Raw genomic sequence first — 22,238 nt, 5'->3', positions numbered from 1 at the left:
TTGTAAGAAACCTTTTAGCTGCAATTTCTAGAGGCACTGCCAAGACAACGCATATGCCAGTATTTACACCGCCTTTGCACATATTCTAATAAAGTATGAAGAATTAGGTTAGGAAAGGCAATAACTTGTCTGTAATTAACGCAGTCATCTGCAAAGACCCCAATATTTACATTATTCTATAGAGGGCAAACTAATAATAGATAGTTTGAGCAAAATTAACAGCCTAAATACTTTGTTGTGCGCCTGATGTGACTGTGCTTAAACTAGATGCAGTGACGTAATGGTAGAAATTATAGGCGATCACTGAAGAAACTTTTATTATAATGAAGAATAGTGCTACTTTGGAGGGGCGGTTCTAATTTTTTTACTAGTTTTTTTGTGAGACGCTGTAGAAGGCTTTAGAGAAATGTAAAATATAAAAGTGGTTAGCAATGAACTGCGCTACAGAACTTCTGTTTTTTTCTGCAACTTCGATAATTGTTGATAGGTCTTTGAAGAAACAAGAAACCATGCTGGGCCGGAGATAGGGCCGAAGATGGTTCAGGCAGCGTTTGCGATTTTCAAAGCTCTTACGGCGGCGACAAGTGATAAAATCTCATGCTGTTTCCGCGACGACTGGCTTTTCCGATTGACATCAAGAGACGCAGAGCACTCGACTAGTCGGTTGCCAATCGCTTCGGCTAAACGCAGCGACGAGGGCCTGGCGACAGCATGTCATATAAGCATAACGTACACGTAACTTAGAATTACGTTACCGTGGAGGATTTGTTGTTATATCCAACGAATGGCGAAGACTGTCCTTGTTTTACGCCGGCACAAGATGGCTAACGCACGATCTACCTTGGATGGCCTTGGTTCCTGCCCGCTGGCCGGGTCTTCTTTCTGCGGTATGGTGCTGTTCCCCGATGTTGTAGGCGCGCGCAGTGGGGAACTCCGAGTGAAAAAGTAGAGTGCTGGCTCCGCTTTCTTTTGCACTGTGATTGCCTGTTCTCTTAGAAGCAAAACGGTGTGCTCTTTGCTCAGCGTGCGTGAGAGATACAGGGCCATGTTCGGGGCCAGCCTCGTATACAGTTGAAACCGTAGCTTACGCTAGGTTTTTTCTATGTTGCCGCAAGAGTGGAACGAGTCATCAAGAACACCACTGAAGATGTGATAAAGTGGACACAGCATTGCACAGATACAGATGGACGCCTATTCGAACCCGTCCTCTAAGGAAACGGCTGGTGTTCAACGGCGCTTACGAATTAATAGATAAGGGCCATTGAAATGCGGTTGTTTCCTTTTTTACAGTTTTTTTTGTAGACGTCCCCATTGCCCATTCGGTTCCATTGTAAGTGTGTGTGTTTGACAAATTGATTTAAATATCCTGCAAATTGATCGCCTGCGTCTATGGTGAGCCAGGGGCAGCAGAGAGACCCTGTCTCCCGGCAGTTACTTGAACGCATCGGTTTTGCCATTTCCCTATACGTGGGTCGCTTCCCTTTCTATTTATTTGACTTTAAGCTTTTGCCACGAGCTTGTTTGCTATCGCAATAAGAGTGAGCGAGTTGGCATGCGTTAGTGATGTAGTTTGTGCAGCGCTCACGAAAGGGCAAAGAACGAAGAAGGTGCACACCGGACATGCGCTGCAGAGAGGAGGTAGCAGCAGGAGAGCGACAGCAATCCGCATTAAGTGCACAAGAAGATATCAGCCGGGTGCATCGTTCAGTTGCTGCCGCACCCTTGCAGTGTCGCCGAAAAGGGTGAAGCACAGGCTGCAATAGGGCGTTGCGCTTTGACTTCTTTGGTGGTGTCGAGCTGTATGCTGGCGAGACCCGTGTCACGACTTAGCGCGCGAGGCAACTTCTTCTGAGCACAAGGAATAGCACCCTGGCAGTGCTGCCAGGCATCTCACAGCGCTGGCGCAATGAGTACGTGCAGACGTCTTGGAACGCTCGCGTGACGAGTGCATGCACTCAGTAGGCGGGCACGAACGGTGGTGTGCTTTTAGTCACACGCGCCGAATGCTCCTGCCAGACTTCAATTTGAATATTGTTAGGTTCAAGTTAAAGGCACAAGGGGTAGTTTTTGACACGATTTTTAATGCTACATTCTTTACCATAGGAAAAGCATTTAAAGGACGTGTTTGCACAGCCAGTGGTGTGGGCGAAGGCGAGGACACTGCTAAAGCTTACACCGGAATCAAGACGATGGCTCATGAGCTCGCGCATATGTAAGTAAACCTAAGTTGAAAATCTTTCTGTTTCAATTTGACGGAACATATGAAGTGCATTCAACTGCGTTGTATATTTCTGGCACCCATGCCACCCTTGCCTCTTGAATAAAGTTCTGCGGGTTTCCGCAGAACTACTACGTCAAATACTCAATTTTTATTTAATAATATTTTGGCTGATTATTAATAGTTCGACAGCTTGCTACATCACTCATTCCTTTAAAATTAATGTGTAAGTAACGTTGTGCAACATTGTGTGAGGATGATTATCAGTAATAAATGCATTTGTCGATTCATCGCGCAGACTCGGATCACCGCATGACGAAGCCCAGCCTAAAAATCCAGAATGCTCGTGGTCTCAGGGATACCTGATGAGCTACGTGGACGGCGGAGTGAAAAAATATCGGCTTTCTCCATGCAGTGAGGAGAAGATACGGACCACGTTCGCGTAAGCTTTAGCACGTACAATATTTGGTTTGAACCATCCATCAATTTTTCAAGTAGGCGATATTGTAACAACGAAGTGGCGTCTTTCATACTGACGTAATCTAAAGGCACGATGAGTCCTTCGCGCAACTCAGCCAAACTTTCTTGCAATTGTTTTGCGTGCGCGCAGAATAACATACGTTAATTTCAAGAAAATTACGAGTGACAAACAACAAAATGTATTTTCGATTTTCTCGGCAAGCTGCATGTCGCTGCATGTCGCAGCTGCAACCGGATGCCGTATATATATATATATATATATATATATATATATATATATATATATATATATATATATATATATATATATATATATATATATGTTATCCCGAACAGTGGCGAAGACAAAGACGTTGTAGTGGCGCTGGGGCAGAGTGTCGCCTGTCGGAGAGAAAGGTCTGCTAAAACCTGTGTGCCCTGTGCAGTCTTGACTAGCCAAGTGCTAGCCGTTTACTGTCGGTTTACTGTCGAATTGACTCCCTGTAACATCTTTTTGGTGGAGGTGGCGGGCTCTATTCCTCCCGGCCCTTGGATCTTCGGAGCGGACTCCACGTTTCACCCGCCTACATGACCGAAGACAGCACGCCGTCGTCCCAGCCCTTGCTGGCGGCTCCGGCAACCGTCGTCCTTTCGCATCCCCTCGATCCCGGCACATTTTGCGGTGCGGACAATAATGACGTCGACGACTGGCTCCTCTTGTACGAGCGCGTTGGCAAGCACCACAGGTGGGACGAGTCGTTAATGCTCGGGAACATTATTTTCTAGCTACGGGGCACAGCTCCCGTGTGGTTTACTACGCATGAAGAAGAACTGGCTAGTTGGGACGTATGTAAGGAGAAGATGCGCGAATTGTTTGGCCGATCAGTCGTACGACAAATGACAGCCCGGCATGAGCTCGCGGCCAGAGCTCACACGTCGAAGCAATCGTGCGTCACAGATATCCAAGACGTGCTAGCCTTGTGCTACACCATTGACAAAGACATTCCAGAGGCAAACAAAGTTGGCCACTTGATGAAAGGCATAGCTGACGATGCCTTCAACATACCCATGTGTAAGCACTGCAGCACGGTTGACTCCATCATAACCGGATGCCGTTGGTTTGAACAAGCAAAAGGCAGGCGCATCACTCACCGCTTTACCAGACACCCGAACACGGATGCGACATCCTCATGCGGAGATCCCGTGACGCCCCCTCCGTTCTCGCCGCCTAACAGCCTAACCAGAATTGTTAACCAGGAGCTCGAACAAATAGCTCGAACCGCTTATCAGGCACCCGCCCACGACCATTTGGTGACCATATCCCTCATTCAAGCCGTCGTTCGTCAACAGGTTGCGAATATGGGCATTCCAGAAGCCGCCTGTCACGCACCTCAGCCCATGTGCGCTTCCGGTCCTCACACTGGACACTTCTCTGCCCCAATTGTTGCTGCTGCTGCTGATTTGATCTGATCGATCTGATCCTCTCGCGCAACCTCGCCCTTCCTCACGCCATATTGCTTCTTACAACAACAGAACGATGCTTCCAGTCCTCAACTTCTCTACCTCGGCCCATATTCTTCATCAAATAATTTCACTAGCCGAAATGTCACAACTGGAAGTACGTACAATTTCTACATTCGCTGCTGAAGCTGAGACCATGCCGCAGCTGGTCATCCCGGCGCCAACTAAGGCACTTCTGAAGGCACTTCTAAGGCACTTCTCTCCCACTACCCCAGTCAATGTTCTGCATGTCGGGCCCTACCACGTACTGCGTCAGGTGACTCCTATGAGATAATTCCCATGGCCTCCATTTCGACGGCTACACCACGAATTGACATCGTGCACGTTTCCCGCCTCAAGCGCTACAGCTCTGATAACCCATTTTACCACGACTAGCACGAGGACTGTTCTTCACCGGCCGGGGATAATGTCACGAAAAGCGGTGAGGACAAACAGGTTGTAGTAAGGCTGGGGCGGAGTCTCTCCTGTCGGACTGCAGGGCCTGCTAAAACCTGTGCGCCCTGTGCAGTCTTGACTAGCGAAGTACTAGCTGTTTACAGTAGATTAAATGCTTCCCGTAACAATATATATAAACAGTATGGGTATTTGAGCAAGTCCACGTTCCAAAAAGAATTTTGTCGTTTCGGCCGGAGACAAGTCCTTTTTAAGAGTGGTTTTACAGGGGAACGGCAGATGAATTATGCACTGTGTAGAGCCTTGCTTCAAGATGGTGCAGTCAGTCTCTAAAGAAGTTGTAAGCAAGGAGTAAGCAAAGGAAGCGTGGGAATGCACATTACGATATAAGTTGCTCCTATGGCATGGCGCCAACGTCAGGCTTGGGCTTGCAGCCCACAAAGGAAACGCATTTGCGTGAAATGTAGTTACGTACGCGTAGGAGACATGCCTAAAGTGAGTTAACATCGCTTCTTCGTAGCGCTAGTGGGTGAGTTCATGGGGACTAAGTGTCTCCACAATTATATAGGTACGTGGTACAATTTCCTGTATCTGGATGTAAATTGCTGGCCACAGGTCAGGTGTACTATAGTACAGAAAAAATAGGAAAATGAGACGGCGGGAATCGCAACGCTAGAATGTCTAGGTTTCTCGTGACGTGCAAATGAAAAAAGAATGGAAGATTGTTAAATTATTTAAAGAAATTTAAAAAAAGAAAAGAAAAAAGATAACAATGAAAGAATACGGATATCCGTTTGTCAGTGAGTATATGCGTGCGCCATATGAACAAATTGATGCAGAGAAAAGTAGCATCTTTTTTCCTCTCTTATGCCATTTGCAGACTAATGCTGGACTATTGGGAGATTGATCTGAGTGTGTCATTGATTCCGTTGATGCCCTCCGAACGCTTTATCAATTAATAAATGATATAACACTCACAAGCTATCCTGAAGATTGGGTTTGCAATGCAGACTGTCGAATGGTGAACTTAAACGCTTCAAAGGGTTGCTACATATGTAACATGACTTTAGAGCGAGATCTTAGTTTTGCATTATACGTGCATGTTCTGACTATTATACCCTGTGCGGGAAGAAGTATCTCTCTCTCCAATGTGTAGATGACATTACAAGTGGCCGAGTCCAAGTCGCCTAGTTTTCGATGAGGTTTTGTTCATTTGCAAAAAGGCGGTCTATCGTCGTTTACTGCAGGGTACGCACCCTCTACAGATTTCAGAATTCATTAAAAAAAGTAATATGTAATTATTGGTAGCTACCGCCACATGAAATTTTTTCAGAAGATTCGGAAAAAACTTCGCTCATTTTATGACGTTCTATTAATGTGTCCCAATATGCTCGAGGTATCGAGTTTGTTTTAGGTGTCGAAGACAAAAATCCTAGGACGAGATTAACTGTATGTAGATCTGAGTGAGGAGGTCTGTTGCTGTATAGAAATGTACCGCGTTTTTGTTTCTTGCTTTCTTTGACTCCTGAATTACCAATGACGGGTAATTCTGACGGGCTGCGTCCGTGCTCAAACGTTTGCAGTATGACGTACACTTCTTGCCCTTTGTGCATATGTGCCTGAATTGAGGAGCTTGACTATAGGGAATCAATGTTATGCAAATTCGTGCGTGGTTAGCGTTAAAGTAGAAGTGCGTAGAGTTGTGCCTCAAAGGGTTAAATTAGAGAGCAGTGTAGCTTTTCCGTGTGCTGTATTGATCAGAATTTTTCATTGTTGCAACGTTGCTAGCTTAGACGGCTTTATGCCCAGGGGTTTTTCTTGCCTCCGTGAGATCACAAATGCCATGCCTTCATATCATGCTCTTGCGCTGCGAAGATTTTCTCCCCGCTTCTAGCATCAGTATTGTAGCTTTCTTATCAATTGAATATTTCACCTCAAACTTCTTGAGAAAAACGTTTTCTTGGGTGAACGGACGTTCTGGTGCTTATTGCAGCAGAGTTACCAAAAATATTCTTGCTAACTGAGTCTCAGCTCTGATTACTTTGGCACTCAATGTTTCGCACTCTCATTAAGAAAGCCACTATATAATAAATCAATGCGAGGCGCCGCCACTTTTGAAACAGGCAAACTGTGGTTGTCTTTTTATCATGGGGCCACCGGTGAACCCTACGCTGAATCTTCTAATGATGCGTCTTCGACATCGAAGCAAAGCCTCAGAACACACATTATGCAAATGTATATAGAGTCTAAAGAAAGTAATTGAAAAGCGTTTGCAGTTCCACGCTGCATATATTATGTAAGAATTTATGAGTACAACATACTCAGCCACAAGTCCTTTCCGCAAGCATTAGCAGTTTATGCTGATGTCACGTTACTGTTAACGAGTGCTTTATCTAAAATATGTGCTTTTTCTAAGAGGCCCCCATAACACTCAATATAATGTCATAGCTCCGCAAAGCACAATATACACAATCTGCACTGTATTTCCCACAATCAATGAATGCAATAATCATATACGCGGTTTTGTCGCAGGAAGCTAAAACCGGAATGCATAGAGGTGAAGGCGAAGCAGAACTACCAGAAAGACCACAAGAAGTTTCCTGGCCAAACAATGTCCGAAGAGTTATTTTGCAGGTACATCATGAATGAAAGCAAAGAAACCCTAAACAAGGTAGTAGTGAAAAAGGTAAGCTACCGCAGTGCACAGATATTTTTCTTCCACAATGAAATAATAAACACATTAATAAGGAGTCAACAAAATTTGTTGCTGGGCTAGTTGGCTTAAGGTGTGTGTGCTCACACATCCTCACACCAACTCCAGACTCCTGTGGAGGGTGGTGAAGGAGAGAAGGTGCCGAGTTCTGTGTGTTTTGTCTGGAGTTGGTCCAGAAGGGTGTCGGATTCATCCTGCAGTGGATATAAAGTAAGCTGATGATGATGATGACAAATGATGAGGAGTGTTTGCGAACACAATCAAAGATGCTTTTATGCAATTCACAAGTCAAACTACGAAGAATGTGATATAGAATATCTATTCATCCTTTATTTATTTACATTTATTGATACAGACTGCTTCAGATTCTGCTGTGAATTGCTTTATATAGCAACAAGTCCTTTATGGTTCGGATTGCATCATCGCTTCTGTTCTAGTGCTCCAGGATATCACTGGCCTGTGTTTGTATCGTATGCCAAGGTTGCCAGAGATCGCTAACTGGAGTATTTCTCCTCATGTAAACTAGACATGCCAGGATCACATTCCAATGGTGGCCTGTCCGGACCCAGAGATTCTTAACGCCTTCTGCTGCGTCACTGGTCTTACCAGCCGCCGTGGTCAGTTGCTTCACAGCTGCTTGGGACTGAGGGCCGGGGTTTGATTGTTGTATTCATATAGGAGGTTGTGGCCAAGTAGTGCACCAGGGTGGCCAATCCTGCTCTGCTGAGGCAGTGCACGCATTGCCGGTTCTGGTCACCGGGATCAGGCCGCACTCCAGGCCTGCTTATGCAATTTTATCAACACGCGGATTTCTTTTTTTTAATCCGGTGAAAATTGCACGGCAATGGATTTGAACCACGATCCTCTTGCACGCGAGGCAGATGCTCTACTTCTACGCCACCGCTGCAATGCATGCTCACTGACCTGGACAGGCAAAGCAGAAGGGTGGGTCTAAAAATTAATCTGCAGAAAACTAAAGTTATGTTTAACAGCCTCGGGGGAGAGAACAGCAGCTTAAGATAGGTAGCGAGGCACTGGAAGTGCTAAGAGGACACATCTACTTAGGGCAGGTAATGACCGCGGATCCGGATCATGAGACTGAAACAATCAGAAGAATAAGAATGGGCTGGGGTGCATTTGGCAGGCATTCTCAGATCATGAAGAGTAGGTTGCCATTATCCTTCAAGAGAAAAGTGTATAACAGCTGTGTCTTACCAGTACTCATGTACGGGGCAGAAACCTGGAGGCTTACGAAAAAGGTTCTACTTAAATTGAAGACGACGCAACGACCTATGGAAAGAGGAATGATGGGTGCAACGTTGAGGGATAAGACAAGATCATATTGGGTAAGGGAACAAACGCGAGTTAATGACATCTTAGTTGAAATCAAGAAAAAGAAATGGGCGTAGGCAGGATATGTAATGAAGAGGAAAGGTAACCGATGGTCATTAAGGGTTACGGACTGGATGCCATGGCAAGGAAAGCGCAGCAGGGGGCGGAAGAAAATACGTGGGCAGATGAGATTAAGAAATTTGCAGGGACGACATGGGCACAATTTGTACATGACAGGGGTAGTTGGAGAAGTATGGGAGAGGCTTTTGCCCTGCAGTCGGCGTAATTATTATTATTATTATTATTATTATTATTATTATTATTATTATTATTATTATTATTATTATGATACGTCTTATGTCGTATAATAGGTACGTTTTGAAATGTCTTACTCCCTGGCGCTTTTCATTCGGTACAAATGAGTAGAATGAAAGACGTTTCATTCTATCGTTGATCGGCCATTTCTCAATTAAATTTCTTTTAGGCACTTTTATAGAGACCTTGAAGGAAGCATAAATGGGTGTCACCTGGATGCGTAATGACAGCATTAAGATCACAGAGCATCAATAATAATTTTCTAAGATATCACAATATGAGAAAGCTCTTATGTAACATTTCCTGTGCTTTCAGATTCCCGAGCTTACCAGTAAGTGCCGAATTAAATGTTGCCTTAGGGTTGACGGCCATACCCGCTGCCGAAAAGCAAAAATACCTGATGGCATGGCGTGTGATCAAGGAAAGGTATGTAACCTCTGGCGAATTCTTTTTGAGGAATGCGTAGCAGCAAGCTAGTGTGGTTGGAAATAAATAGCTGCAAAGAGAACAAGTACGTCTTTTATGTTTAATAAACAGGACAGGTAACTGACATACGTGTACGATGGGAAATATAATGGGCTTGTAATCTAAATATCAGTTATGCAGGTTGCGAAAACAAAACTAACGTGACCGCTTATCTAGGAGAATTGTGAGAAGGAAATAATGACGTGTTAAACGCGAAGCGTATTTCGAGATTATTTATCTTGCAACCAATGGCAATTACAAGCAAATGCTTTTCAAGAATGTTATTTTTTAATCATAACCTAGCCATTAAAGCGTAGTAATTCATCAACAACCTTTGTTCTAGTAACGCAAATAAATATACTGCAGTTTTTAAATAGCAGAGATATTATATACAAAGTAATTTTCACATTCAGTGGTGTAATCAGGCTTCGCCATATTTTATTTTTTCCTTTTTCAGACGTGCAAAAGACGTGTCTGTGGAGTCCACACTTGGGAACAGTTCAAGTGAATTTACGTTTTTCTAATCTATGGGCTAGCACGAATTAAGCATAATTTTCCCAAGAAATAAAACACTGGCATCAAATTCACCAAATTTTGCACCTTAACCAAGTGCGCTTCACAGGTACCATGACCACGTGGGGGCCGCTGGCCACCCTACAGAATTGTGAGCAATATATATAATATCCAATTGACCATTCATGCGTGTACCAAAATGGAGAAAATCACTACAAGGATGTAACAGTATTGACGAATTACCCGTATTGCAGCGGTGTTGTGAATTATAATTTGTTTCAGAAAAAGAAGGCGATTAACGGTTTTCAGTGAGTCACCTCGGTTTCGTATGTCACTGTCAATTCAGATTTCCCTCTATCCAGACAACAACAACGGATTTGATTGAATTCGGGATATTGTCCAGTTTACTAGGAATGCTTGTATGTCGATATTTCCAAGTAGAATACAAATAATATGCAGTCCTTAATTTTCAAACTAATCAAAGTAGAAATGTTGAGTTGAGTGCGCTTCGTTCTATATAGGATCAGTTCCAGTTTCATGCAAGCATGTATTTCCATTGACAGTTGGATATGCAGTCATCTCTGCAGCTTGTAACTGAGGAACAACTGCTTCCAGCTGTCGCGTGTAACATGACAATGAGAGCGTCACAACAAGAAAACAGCGCGTTGCCAGATGGTGTGTTAATGCAATTGTTTTTTTTTTGCGTAGTTGGGGCCCACTTGAAGGCTATGTAGTTATCTACTGCCTGGACAACGTCACAGTCTTCTTTGCTCACTGCGGCTCTGTGCACATAGCAATACGAGGCTTCTTGACTTGCGAAATCTCGTCAGGGCCATTAATTAAAACTGCTACTGAGACAACAGTTAGGCGCCTGAAAATTTGCTTTACGTTGTTCGTCCCGCCCGTTCGTCTGGTTGGTGCCGTATGCCCGTCCGTTCAGCTTTGTTGAGGACGAGCGTTTTCGTCAAAGACAACACAGATCTGTTATTTCTCTCATCGTCAAGAGGCCTCGTTATCTTTAGGTTAGCCATGGCCACATCGGGAAGAACAATCTCCTTCCTTAACATTTGAATCCATGTCAGGTACGCAATGTTCAGTTATGTGACGAGAGCGCTAACCACTGATTGATCACACAATTTTTTTTCTCTTTACTGCATGAAAAAAAACGTTATTGGGCATGTAGTGCAAGGCTTTTCGCAGACAGACTCTCCGTGCTGTGGCATCTGTGTATGGATGTCGGAAGCCATAATCCAGCTATACTGTTGTGGGCAATAATTGAGTTACGTGCATCGAGTAGAGAATGCCGTAGACAAGATGAAGGAGTGTTTGCTCGCAATTTTTGCGTCCCTTACTCGCGAAGACAGCGTTGGTGCCACAAATGAGGTGTGCATGGGAATGATGATGATGAGCCTCGAACATAGCACGCAACTATAGTACAGGATTCAACGAAAATGAAGTACGGTAGTTGGTGGAAAGCAACGTGGACAGGAACGACCACGTCGATGTCAACAGCAACGTGACGGCGCTGACAGGTATTTTACATATTTGTTCAAAGTATTCATAGCCGCAAAAATTCCCTTTATATCACCACTGCAAGTACAGAGGCACAATAAAATCCCTCATAGCTCATAGGTGGTGCTGTGTCATTCCGTTCGTGATACAAGTTTTAGTAAAGGTTTGAGGGTAACAGCTGTTGAATCGCCAGGGGGGATCTTCACAATGACTGATCAGCTCGGTAATGCAAAAAGCCTTTAACACAGCCACAGCCTCCTGCTCACCTTCGGTCCTAAACCTTTAACGTGCATGAAAACTCAGTTTATTAAATTGTTTACGAACAGGTCAAATATCATGGTGATCTCAAATGTCACCCTCCAGTCATGTCGGGCAGTTATGTACTTTGGCTTTGTCCTACTGAACGTCGAAAACAAATGAATGTGGCAGTTTTACGCAAGTTCTCCAAACTTCCTGCACTGACAACGCTACCTGACAATGATAAGACACAAAAAAACATGATGAATGATGATTAACTGGACCAATTATATACAAATATCAAGATGTTCAACACCGCTCGTGCAAAATAGAAATTATCATAAGCCTTCGGCCAAGCAGCTGCGAATCACAAGTTCAATAAAAGAGTGCATTTTGATTATAAATCTCGCCTACTCGTACAAGGAAAGTCTGAGAGTGGTAATGTATGTCCATGTGAGCAGTTCGCATTCCTGATAAGCTGATCAGGATGAGCCCGCTTACATTACTACACTGTAGAAGCAGCATGTGCAAATTTACATGCTATTCCTATGTCTTTCAGCGACATTGTAAAAAAAGACGTCATTAGGCGCTTGACGGTGTCACAACAGTTCCGAGAAAACAGATGCTTCTTGGAAAGCATTGAAGGCTATGAATTTTACATTTATTGAGCTTTCATGCGTACCAAGAGCTTACAAATTGATCATCTATTATCGGTAGGTGCGGAAAGGACATAAAAGTCCGCTATATACCCACACCAAAACTGCGAAAGCACAGTTGTCACCAAACTATGTATCGACGTACTTTCAATGCAGGAATGTAGAGCAAACTGGCCTGTGGATCGCCTGAGAATGCAGGCGCAGCATAATTCTACTACATACTAACCAAAAAACATTTTCGTTTCAAGTATTTTAAGACGCGGATTAAGTACGGTAAAGTATTTACGCAACCACGTCAGTTTAAAAAAAATTAACGATAACTTCACCAACCTGTGCTCTCATTAAAATATTCTTGTTATAATCACTTTAGCGAAAAAATGGCGTTGCCTTCACTTACATGATATAATTCTAGCAGGCCGAACATTCGCTGGGTCATTTGATGAGGCAATCCGATGTAAATACTTCAGCGGAAGCAGTAACTTTAGACCTGGCACCAAGTGTACTCTGTGGAAGGCAGCCGAAGCAACAAACGGAAACCAGTTTCTGTTTCGGTGTTCGTTTTCTCCATAGACTCTCGCAAGCCGAATCTCGTTTACCATATTGGCACGTGTGCTTGTTTTTTCGAGTTAGCACATTTCACCGTCTAACAAATGTTATCGCTCAGCGCTGCACGCATCCGCATGTATCCGAAGTTTCTGGAATGCTATCGATGGTGCTATCTTCTGTCTGTTGCCACCAAAGCTTGTGTAACTTGACTGCATCTGCGACGCGAATTGTGCAGAACATTCTGGAAGACACGCTGCCACCAGCGAATACTCTGGAACCATTGATGACGCATGTATAAAAGCTGACGCGCTTGACCGGCGGATCAGATTCCTATAATCACCCATGTGTTCGCCGCTGTCCTTGTGCTTTGAGTGTAACTTGCTTTTGTGGGCACAAGTTCGCCCAATAAAAGTCAGTTTCCTTATCCACAGTTTTGCTTCTGTATTCTTCACGGTTGCTACCACGTGACAATATGACCAAACAAATGCTCTGATAAAGCCTCTCAAAGGTGCCTCAGCCAATGTGTTTTGTTATTACCACACAATGTCTGCCCAGAAGTACTTACTGTCTTCTAACTTACGTTGCCATACTCAATACTGGTAACATTAACCGGTTTCACCTAGTGGAAAAGATAAAGAGTCATTAAAATCTTACATTGCATCGGTAATGATTCGTTCTTGTTGATCATCAAGCACTATTTGAATATTCGCTGAGTAATTGTCAATGTGGAGTACCTCTAAAGAAGCATTATAACAATATTTACAGACGCTAATGTCTTCAAGTAAGCTTAGTTTGTGTGATTGAGATCTGGGGAGGGGGGTATTCTGCAAGAGTCCACCTTATGAACATGTCCATTTGGTCTGCCACTGATGTGCTGATTGGGTGGAATGCCTGCCTCCTTCTGACATGCAGATACTCCAACCCAGCCAACCATACCTTCACCAGACGAAATGAACATGTCCACTAGATGTACTCTTACAGAATAATGCCCCCCCCCCCCCTTCGAGCAGCTCTTGAGCAGCAGTACTCATGGTCTGCCATTTGGAAACTTTTGTTAAAGCTTAGACATGTAATCATGCATTTTCGTATTTTGCTTGATTCTGGTTCTGCTTGTTTTACCTTTACTTAGTTAGTTTGCTATGGCACTGTCAAGTCATTTTTACTTTACATTGTTACGTAGCTAGACGAAGACTAATAGCTATATGCAAGTATATTTACAAGAAGATATGCCGCACTTGGCCAAGAGGCAACAGCCCGCGCAAGCATCTAATCATCGTCGTCGTCTTCCCACTGCTCGCCTCTTCGTGATCGCAAATACAGTTCCATAGCACTACCCCCGGCGGCAAAAGCGCCGTCCCGGAGCGACTAAAAGCAGGACTCGGAAGCACTGTAGTAGGCCTTCAGCCTACTGACATGCATGAGATCACTAGATGCCAGAGGAGAGGACGAGGTTGAACCCACAGGAGCAATTTCGTACGTCGCAGGAGTCGGCGAAGCACGCGGTAGGGCCCTGTGTATCGTGAAAGGAGCTTCTCTGAAAGTCCGACGTGGCGAGAGGGCGACCAAACGAGCACGAGCGCACTAGGGCAAAACTGTACGACACGATGGCGGGCGTTGTACTGGCACTGCTGAGTGGTTTGTGAGGCCGTCAGTGGAGCACGGGCAAGCTGGCGTTCTTGGCGTTCATTAGTAGAAACCAAGGAATGCTCTCCTATTCCGTGGTTCATGAGGACAAATAGAAAAAAAATGTTAGTGATGTCATTACACTTTCGCTCGACAGCAATGTGCTGTCGAAAGCTGCACTTTACATGCGACGAAATTTTAGGCGCGCCAATGCACGCGATATGCGTGAGGGGTGTACAGCCTCTTCAATACTATAGCAGTTAACGGCGTGACACACTTATGCAGACCAGCACAATTTTATTGTTCGATTCACCTTAAAGTCCAACGAATGTCGCGTCCTGATCGAACCTGAGACTAGTCAGATGGGTTGCATCGCTGTTCGCAAGCCTCCTTAGTTTCAAAGTTGTTGCAGTTTGCTTCACAGCCACCCCAGGTAAATTCTTCACACTTCCCTGTTTTGGTTTTGAAGGCCCACCTCGGGATGCTTGCTTTGCATTTGCCTACTTCAACCTCCTGCTGGCAGCCTACATTTGAGAACCAAGAAAAGAAGATTGTAACCACAATCAGAAACATTTTTAACAAGGTATTGCTGACAAGAATGACATCCGAGTGAAGCTGTGAGGCGGATTACTTCATAACTGTGTTTATCATGCCTAATTGTGTCTGCACTGTTTTCTGAGCAAACTAGAAACATTGAACGAATTGTACTATAAACGGTTGGCTAATACTCGCTGTTCATAAGTTAAATGCAAGGAATGTGCTCTCTAGATTCGTATCGCGGAAGACTTTCGTGTACGCATATCTAATAGGCATTCACAAGCACCTACAATCGGCTTCAACGCTTTTAGAGACCGCGGGGCCTCAGAAAAATGTTCGGTTACCAAGTAGTTTGGGCACGACGCCGGTAAAATTGCAGAGCGCTTTTGTTCTCAGGAGGACGAACAGGAAAATGTTGGCTGCAGGCTAATGCAGTTCTGCAGTACATGCCGGTAGTTGCTGCACAAGGGCAATAGTGCTTTGTGACACCTTCAGCACACCACAGCAAATATTGTTTATTGCCACAGTGAGTCTCGCAAGTCAAGCACGAGGTCAAGCGGCGAGTAGAATCTTGAGTAGCTATGCCGGAGCATGCGCTGATACCGTGCGCAAGTCATGCGGCAGGTGTGCCTGTGGCCTCTTCGGCCTATTCAAGACATGGGCTGGTGAGGTGGTGACCATAACAAATGAAAATGAAATATATGTGCCCGGCTTGGTTTAGAATACGTTGAGTGTCCCTCAGAGCGTATTCTTTTTGCTAGTCTCGATTTTAAGGCATTCGGAGCAAGTCGCTTCAACCACATCATTGTCCGCTATGACTACATGCGACAGAAGCCATCGAAACTCTACAGTAAATCCGAGGCTACGCAGTTTTGTCATTAGGTGTGCCGAACTTTTCGTGCACTGATCCAAAACAAACCATTATTTCAACAACTTCAGAGTGGATTTTCTGTCCGACGGCACTGCAACTTACTGCAAACCTTTAGCTTATCCTTAAGGCTGCTTTCAATGCCTACACCCTTGCATACTGTAGTCGAGACGATACAGTGAGGTCGGGCAGCCCAGGACGCCATAAGGGACGAAATCACGAACCCTTCTGCGCTTGCTCCGTGCTCTCTAATGGTCGAACTACCGTCAGTTAAGGTTTAAAATGTTGCTCATGCGTTCTTTGCAGGTGTTCAAGCACCAACAATTAAGCTTCTGCTACAGGTGCGGAGCGCTTGTCGTGTACGCAAGAAATAGCTGGCAGTTTAGGTTGTCGTATGACCATGGTGGCTTCTCGCTGCGTTCCCGTGGAAAATTTCAGGCCAATAAAACGAAAAGTATTGAGTGCCATGAAAACATGCGACTTCGGTAAGTAGCCGAAGGTGAATCAGCGGTACGCTCGTTTCGCTTAGTCGACACATCTCCGCAGGCAGTCGTTGAGAGGCGAGAAGAAGAACCGGTGGCAGCTGAGGCTCATGATTCACCGCGACATTCGCCGCTGCTTGTGGCACTCCCAGGGCAATTCTGAGCTCTTGACAATAAAACGTCTGCAGCCGTTCGCACTAGACTCACACAGCGAGATCAGGAGCAGTTGGAAGAACATGCGATCGACTGTCAGTGCCATACGAAACTTTGTCATCGACAGTACATAACTTCCCCAGTATACCTGACAACCTTCGTATGATATTTACACGCGGTACAGGGTATGTTGTGGTGTACACGGCTCGTCGCCAGTTCATCCTAGAGTCTAGCGTGGCCCGAAGTAACCGGATACACTTAGCTTGTTGACATATTTCCGATAGGCGTCTGTAGACATGTTGCCCGTTGCCGCATGCCACTAAATAGCCTAAACCGAGACCTTCCCACTGATATTGAAAATCCTATCAATGCGAGTCAGGTCTGCGCAAACAGTCCTTTTCCTATCAAGTGAAGTTGGGGACAGCGCTGAGTGCATGGAAGGGAATCCCGAGAAACGGGCCGCATGGTGGTGTCCTGTCCCCAATGACATTGAACACGGCCTAAGCTGGTTAACCCAATGCCTTGAAGAAAGCGAGAAAGATAGTCCGTGTATCGATACACGCCGACGAAACCGGCATTTGGTTCAGCATGAGTGTTGCTCGCATATACAAGTACAGTTCTGGAATATCGAATTCCAAGCTGCCGAAATGCTCAGCTTTTCCTCGCACCCTACTGTCCTTATTCTTTTCAAGCCGACTGCATATACAGTAAGAAGAATGGGATGGTATATCCTATCGATGCCGAACTATTGTAGGCTATCCAGAGAGCCCTACGTTATAAAAACATGAGAAATGAAGAGGAAAACACTCACATTCATCAGCGACGACAGCAGAAGAGTCTGAAACATTGAAACAAGGTTGCGTCAAGACCCTTACTCTAGCAGTCTTTCTTGCACATTTACACAACCTTTTACGAATGCTTTATGGCTGAATCCGATTGCTTGGCATTACCCATCTGTTGATATACACCTAGAATGAAGTCATTTTAAACTCTGATGGCATTCAGTACAATAAGCGATATGCTATCAGAAAACAACCTGACCGCTATCTATGTAACTTGATTTCCTGATTTCTTATTAGTTTCATCATAGTGCATTCGAACAGCCCTTCATGGAGCGCTTAATTATTTTTAGCGTTATTTTTTGGCATGCTTGCGAGTGGCAGTAAAGGCACAAATATTTTCAGAGGCACTGAGTTTCACTTGTATAAGCACTGTACAGCGAAAGCAATATTGCTAGGCTATTTAAATCAATCGTGCTTATCTCCGCCTAGGCCTCAAAGTACGTTAGTGTCCTACACGCCAGACTTGTACGTAACGAATTGTAATACATTCACAGTGCAGGGTAAAAGAGAAACAGCTAGTCCGCTTCGCAGGTATCTTTCGGAGAGAATGTGCGTAGACGTTTAGAGCATTGCACATTGCCTGAGATTAGCATATAGTATTCCTCCAAATCAATGCCTTAAACGCATATCGGTCGTCGAAAATATCAGTTCTGTCTCGTGTTATCTTAAAAGCGGAACTGGATCATATTGAAAGCGTGAAATTTTGTGGTATTAGGAAATTTGCCGGCCAAAGTTGGAATCGGTCAGCGTAGGACAGGTGTAATTGGAGATCGCCTTCGTCCCGCAGTGAACATGATGATGATGATGATGATGATGATGATGATGATGATGATGATGATGGGTGTAGTGATCCAGTTCTGGGTCCGTGGTTCGGACTCGGGCGCCACTATGAGGGTCGCTTGCGCCGGGGCCCCTAAAACGAGGTAGCTGGCCGGCGCTTTACCGCGGCGTCGCAGTAAGCTGGCTAAGTGGACCCACGCCATCGTCCGTATCTACTGCCGAGAGTTGCTTGTCGGTGAGGAGGATATGAGGCCGGGAGGTTGAGGGAAATAAGAAGCGGGTTTATTTTACATACATATACATAACTGGCTCCAGATATTGGAGCTCGAGCCCGCCGCTAACGCGCAGCCTCTTCGGCACGTTCCTCGCTGGTTCGTGCCGCCCGCCACTCTCGCTCACTTCTGTGGTCCCGAAGTTGGGGCTTGTGAGCGGCTTGTTCTTGGGCAGTACGCACTACACGTGGCCTCCCCACACCAGGGCACCCAACATAATAAGTGCCCATTCGGTTTCTTGGGCAGGCGTGGAAATGCAGTAGTTGGCTTGTAAGCAACCACTGTCACACCAAATGATCGATGCGTGCTACGGCCATTGGCGCTTCGTCGACGCCGACAAACCGAGGAGCTCGCTGAGTCAGGAGCTGGGGCAGCTGTCAATACCGCATCACGCTCAGGATTCGCGACACCTCGAACGTTACCAATCACCACGAACTCGTTCTCGAAGCACAGCCTGCAACACACCGCACAACTGAATCCGAAATGTCTCTCCAGAAAGTCCCTCTAAAATTTCGCATACGCTATGTTGTGCTCGTACAATTTACTGGCGTGGTACCTGCGTCGCTTCACCGCATTCTCTTCTTCCAGGCACCCGTCTTCCTGTCGAGCACACCGCTTACAGGTAACCTCACGGGAACAATCTTCGCTGCTACTCACCACCCGTTTCTTAGCTTTCCTCTTGTTACACCAGGTGTCGGCACATACCTCACTGGTTTGCTCCTCCTCGTCATAGAGAACGGTGTTACGTCGTATTGGGTGTTTTCTTAGTTTTCCTCTTGCTACGCAAGGTGTCAGCACACGCCTTACTGGTTTGCTTTGCTTCCTCACAGAGAGCGCGGAAGTTTTGAGTCGCGGAAATTTAAAAATCTATGAGAGGGTACACATATACAGCTCCGCTGCATGAAAAAAGCAACTGAGTAGCTTGTATCATGGGCGCAGCCCCCGTGGGGTACATGAAACGCCTTGTACGTTCCGCAGGGCGTGTAGGGCACTAAGGTACATATATGGACACAACGAAATACAGAAGTTGCATTTATTCACGTATTTGAAACTTTGAACGCTAACTTATTGTACAATTGGTGGAGTTCCTACGGTCAAATTTAGCGAACGTGTTCGTCACTCTTTCTTAGTGGGCCCGCTTGTTCTCCGGAGGGTGTTTAGTCACCAGTGCAAAAAAAAAATGAACCCTCAAACTAGTGGCGCCCAAGATTGCTCAGGGCCACTCGAGCTCGCCACGCTCCTAAATGGTTGTGGCTCCTGCGCTTGCCCTCACTGTGAAGAGGGACAAGTTGCGCATCAGTCAAAGCGGCTGGATAATCCTCTGTCCTGCTGCCCGAGACTATGCATGCCGTTTCATGACCCTACGGGTCGGACGCAGGAGGGCAGGAAGAAGGGGCCTTAGCAGAAGCAGGCGTGAAACTTATGCACTAACTTGCTCACTTGCAGACCTAATAACTACTGATGGGCACCAGCTTGAGCTCGATGGATTCTACTTAATATGGCTGGGTGAGCTCTCTCAAACGCGATCGCTCCTGCTTGGGTCGACAGAGGTACTGCCAAGCTAGGCCTCTCTGAACGCCAAGCGAGAGACTAAATTTAGCTCCGATTGCGTCATCCGAGGCACGAGACGACGCCATTTGTGTTCACCACATGTACATGCATGGTCGTGTAAGGGAGTATTTCCTCTAAACAACGAAAACAAAGTAAGGCGTGTGGGTAATACGGCCGCAAAGATGTAAGCGATAATGTTTAACGTATTTTCGTGACATGAGGTTCTAGCAACAAATCTGACCTACTTTACCGATGTTAAAGACGTTTCACATAAAAAGCATGTACGTTTATGGTTTAAAGCATAGTTGTAAAGCATGTGGTGTAAAGCATGGTTTATGTAAGAAAAAAAAAAGGTCACGATTCCCGCTGCCACATCGTAAATTAAATAGGCCGCAGGCGGTTACATTAAGGCTTCTGCAGACACGAACGTACCCTAACCCGGTCATCATGAATAAAATTAATCCGGACTGCGGGGTTTCAGTCTATTGTAGTAAGTGTGGGGGTTTGCTCGATTTACAACACATGCTGTGGCGCTGCTTGGCGTTGGCCGGTGATGGTTCTCGAGGTGAACAGTGGTGGCAGCGGATGCTGCACAGTGAAGTGCTGGCGGACCAACTCAGGGCTGTCCAGAGGGCCCGTGTGATGGCAGAGGGGCTCGGCCTCTCTGTACCGACGTGGGAGAGGCCCGCATCAGTCCCAGACTGATCCCTCAGGACCTAAATAAAGTTCTTCATACCATACTATACAGCGATAGTTTATTGGTTTGGTTTCCTCTTGTTGGATGATTGTAAATGCGTCAGTTTGCTGAAATGACAGTGATTGTGTGTATATATTTCGTCATTTTCTATCAAAAGCGCTCATTTGCGAGTCCCACAGTCTAGTGCCTTTTCTTTTACGTACTTTGTTTACTTGCTTGCTATTATACCTACTACAAAGGAGCAAAACTATTGGCACAATCTAAGCATCTTACCCAGTAGCACCACAGGGGCAGACTTTTTTTTTCTCTGATCACCTCTAATGTGACAATCCTCCTCATGGCTATAGCCATGAATCGAGGCCACAACAAAAACAAACGAGTGTGCGTTAACTATATCGAGGCTAAAGATGACTAAGGATTATGTGAATGAAGAGCCGGGAAGATAGTGAAGGCAAAGTACACATTATCATGCATAGATGGTTAAAGGTGATTCCAATAGTAATCCGGCAACTTCACATAAGCATATAAAATACGGACTTACCTGAGGCCGATGATGATAAAGCCAGAAAAGTAGCCAGGACTACGAGAACGACCAGGGCCCGCATGGCTGCCACAGTGAACGCAATTGTGCCTCTCAAATGTTGGACGAGGTTTACCGTCCAGGTGGAGTCTCATCGTACCTTAAATATATTATCTTGCCCGGTAGGCGACCCGCGTGGAAAGGGTGGTGCATGGTATTCGCGCATGTGCGCTGTAAATCATGATGTTTACGGTCTCGCAGTGGGGAAAAAAAGCTCTCTCTTCATCCGGTGCACAGATATGGCCTCATGCATACGCCATGCAGACTTCGTCCCTGCGTGAAAGCACAAGTGGCGTACGCGCATGCAAATGCCATGCATCGTGGGTGGCCGACGAATGATACCGTTTCACAATGCCTGCTCGTCCCTGGGACAGTTGGCTGCGTCGTGGATTGCCACAACCACCGGCAAGCGTGGTTTGCACGCCGCAAACGAGTTTCCGAGAGAAATGAATTGATAAACAGGCGACGACTACACGGAACGAAATTGTAATGACTACAAATAAATGAAAGATAACTTATAAGGCAACTGAAATTCTTGTGAAACGAGAATTATGACGCCACTTTCACGCGCACCTCGACCAGTTGGCTCTTCCGAATCGATTCCTGCGTAAACTGCCATCATACCACAGAAAATGTCAACAAAAATTACAAACAAAAGCTTACTAGAAGAAGCAAATGTTTGATGATCCTCTTTCGGATTCACGGCAGTAGGGCGATTCGGCCTCTTCAGGCCCGTGGTAAATTGAGGAAGTGCACATTGCCTGGATGATGAGTCCTATCTTGCACAGCTAAACAACAAATCTGTGGTTATTGACACTCTGTTTCCGGACTTTATGTCGCATGTTTCAAATGCGAAAACGAAGCCGAGCAATCGTGATATCCCCGTCAGATAGAAGGAATCTTGAAGCTTAAAATTATGGGGTTTTACGTGCCAAAACCACTTTCTGATTATGAGGCACGCCGTAGTGGAGGA

At 45.4% G+C, this 22,238-nt stretch overlaps 2 protein-coding genes across 2 annotated transcripts in view; one reads left to right on the top strand and one right to left on the bottom strand.

The window, feature by feature from the left end:
* Window positions 1–10,268, top strand: part of LOC139050563 (venom metalloproteinase antarease-like TserMP_B) — a 31,853-nt gene extending 21,585 nt beyond the window's left edge. Inside the window, exons 8-12 of the mRNA XM_070527099.1 lie at window positions 2,104–2,212; window positions 2,517–2,660; window positions 7,124–7,277; window positions 9,267–9,377; window positions 9,874–10,268. Coding sequence (XP_070383200.1) covers window positions 2,104–2,212; window positions 2,517–2,660; window positions 7,124–7,277; window positions 9,267–9,377; window positions 9,874–9,924 — 569 coding nt within the window. The 3' untranslated portion in view covers window positions 9,925–10,268. The remainder of the gene's footprint in view (window positions 1–2,103; window positions 2,213–2,516; window positions 2,661–7,123; window positions 7,278–9,266; window positions 9,378–9,873) is intronic.
* Window positions 10,269–14,780: 4,512 nt separating this feature from the next.
* On the bottom strand, window positions 14,781–21,556 carry LOC139050763 (PI-actitoxin-Afv2a-like). The gene is made up of 3 exons (XM_070527483.1): window positions 21,227–21,556; window positions 17,355–17,381; window positions 14,781–15,027 (listed from the first exon to the last, which is right to left on the bottom strand). Exons 1-3 carry the CDS (start codon window positions 21,288–21,290, stop codon window positions 14,858–14,860), a joined length of 261 nt encoding a protein of 86 aa, XP_070383584.1. The 5' UTR covers window positions 21,291–21,556; the 3' UTR covers window positions 14,781–14,857.
* Between the last annotated feature and the right edge of the window lie 682 nt (window positions 21,557–22,238).

This window comes from Dermacentor albipictus, chromosome 10 (genome assembly GCF_038994185.2).
Source record: "Dermacentor albipictus isolate Rhodes 1998 colony chromosome 10, USDA_Dalb.pri_finalv2, whole genome shotgun sequence".
NCBI classification, from domain to species: domain Eukaryota; kingdom Metazoa; phylum Arthropoda; class Arachnida; order Ixodida; family Ixodidae; genus Dermacentor; species Dermacentor albipictus.
The sequence above is the reverse complement of the archived record's forward strand: the minus strand, read 5'-3'. Positions and strand labels throughout refer to the sequence as shown.

What these genes read in the sequence shown, in the direction of transcription:
- LOC139050763 (XM_070527483.1), bottom strand. Translation starts at nt 21,290, where the DNA reads ATGCGGGCCCTGGTCGTTCTCGTAGTCCTGGCTACTTTTCTGGCTTTA. An exon ending in TTTATCATCATCGGCCTCAG is followed by an intron (nt 17,382 to 21,226) that starts GTAAGTCCGTAT and finishes TCAATGTTTCAG; the next exon opens with ACTCTTCTGCTGTCGTCGCT. An exon ending in TGCTGTCGTCGCTGATGAAT is followed by an intron (nt 15,028 to 17,354) that starts GTGAGTGTTTTC and finishes TCTCAAATGTAG; the next exon opens with GCTGCCAGCAGGAGGTTGAA.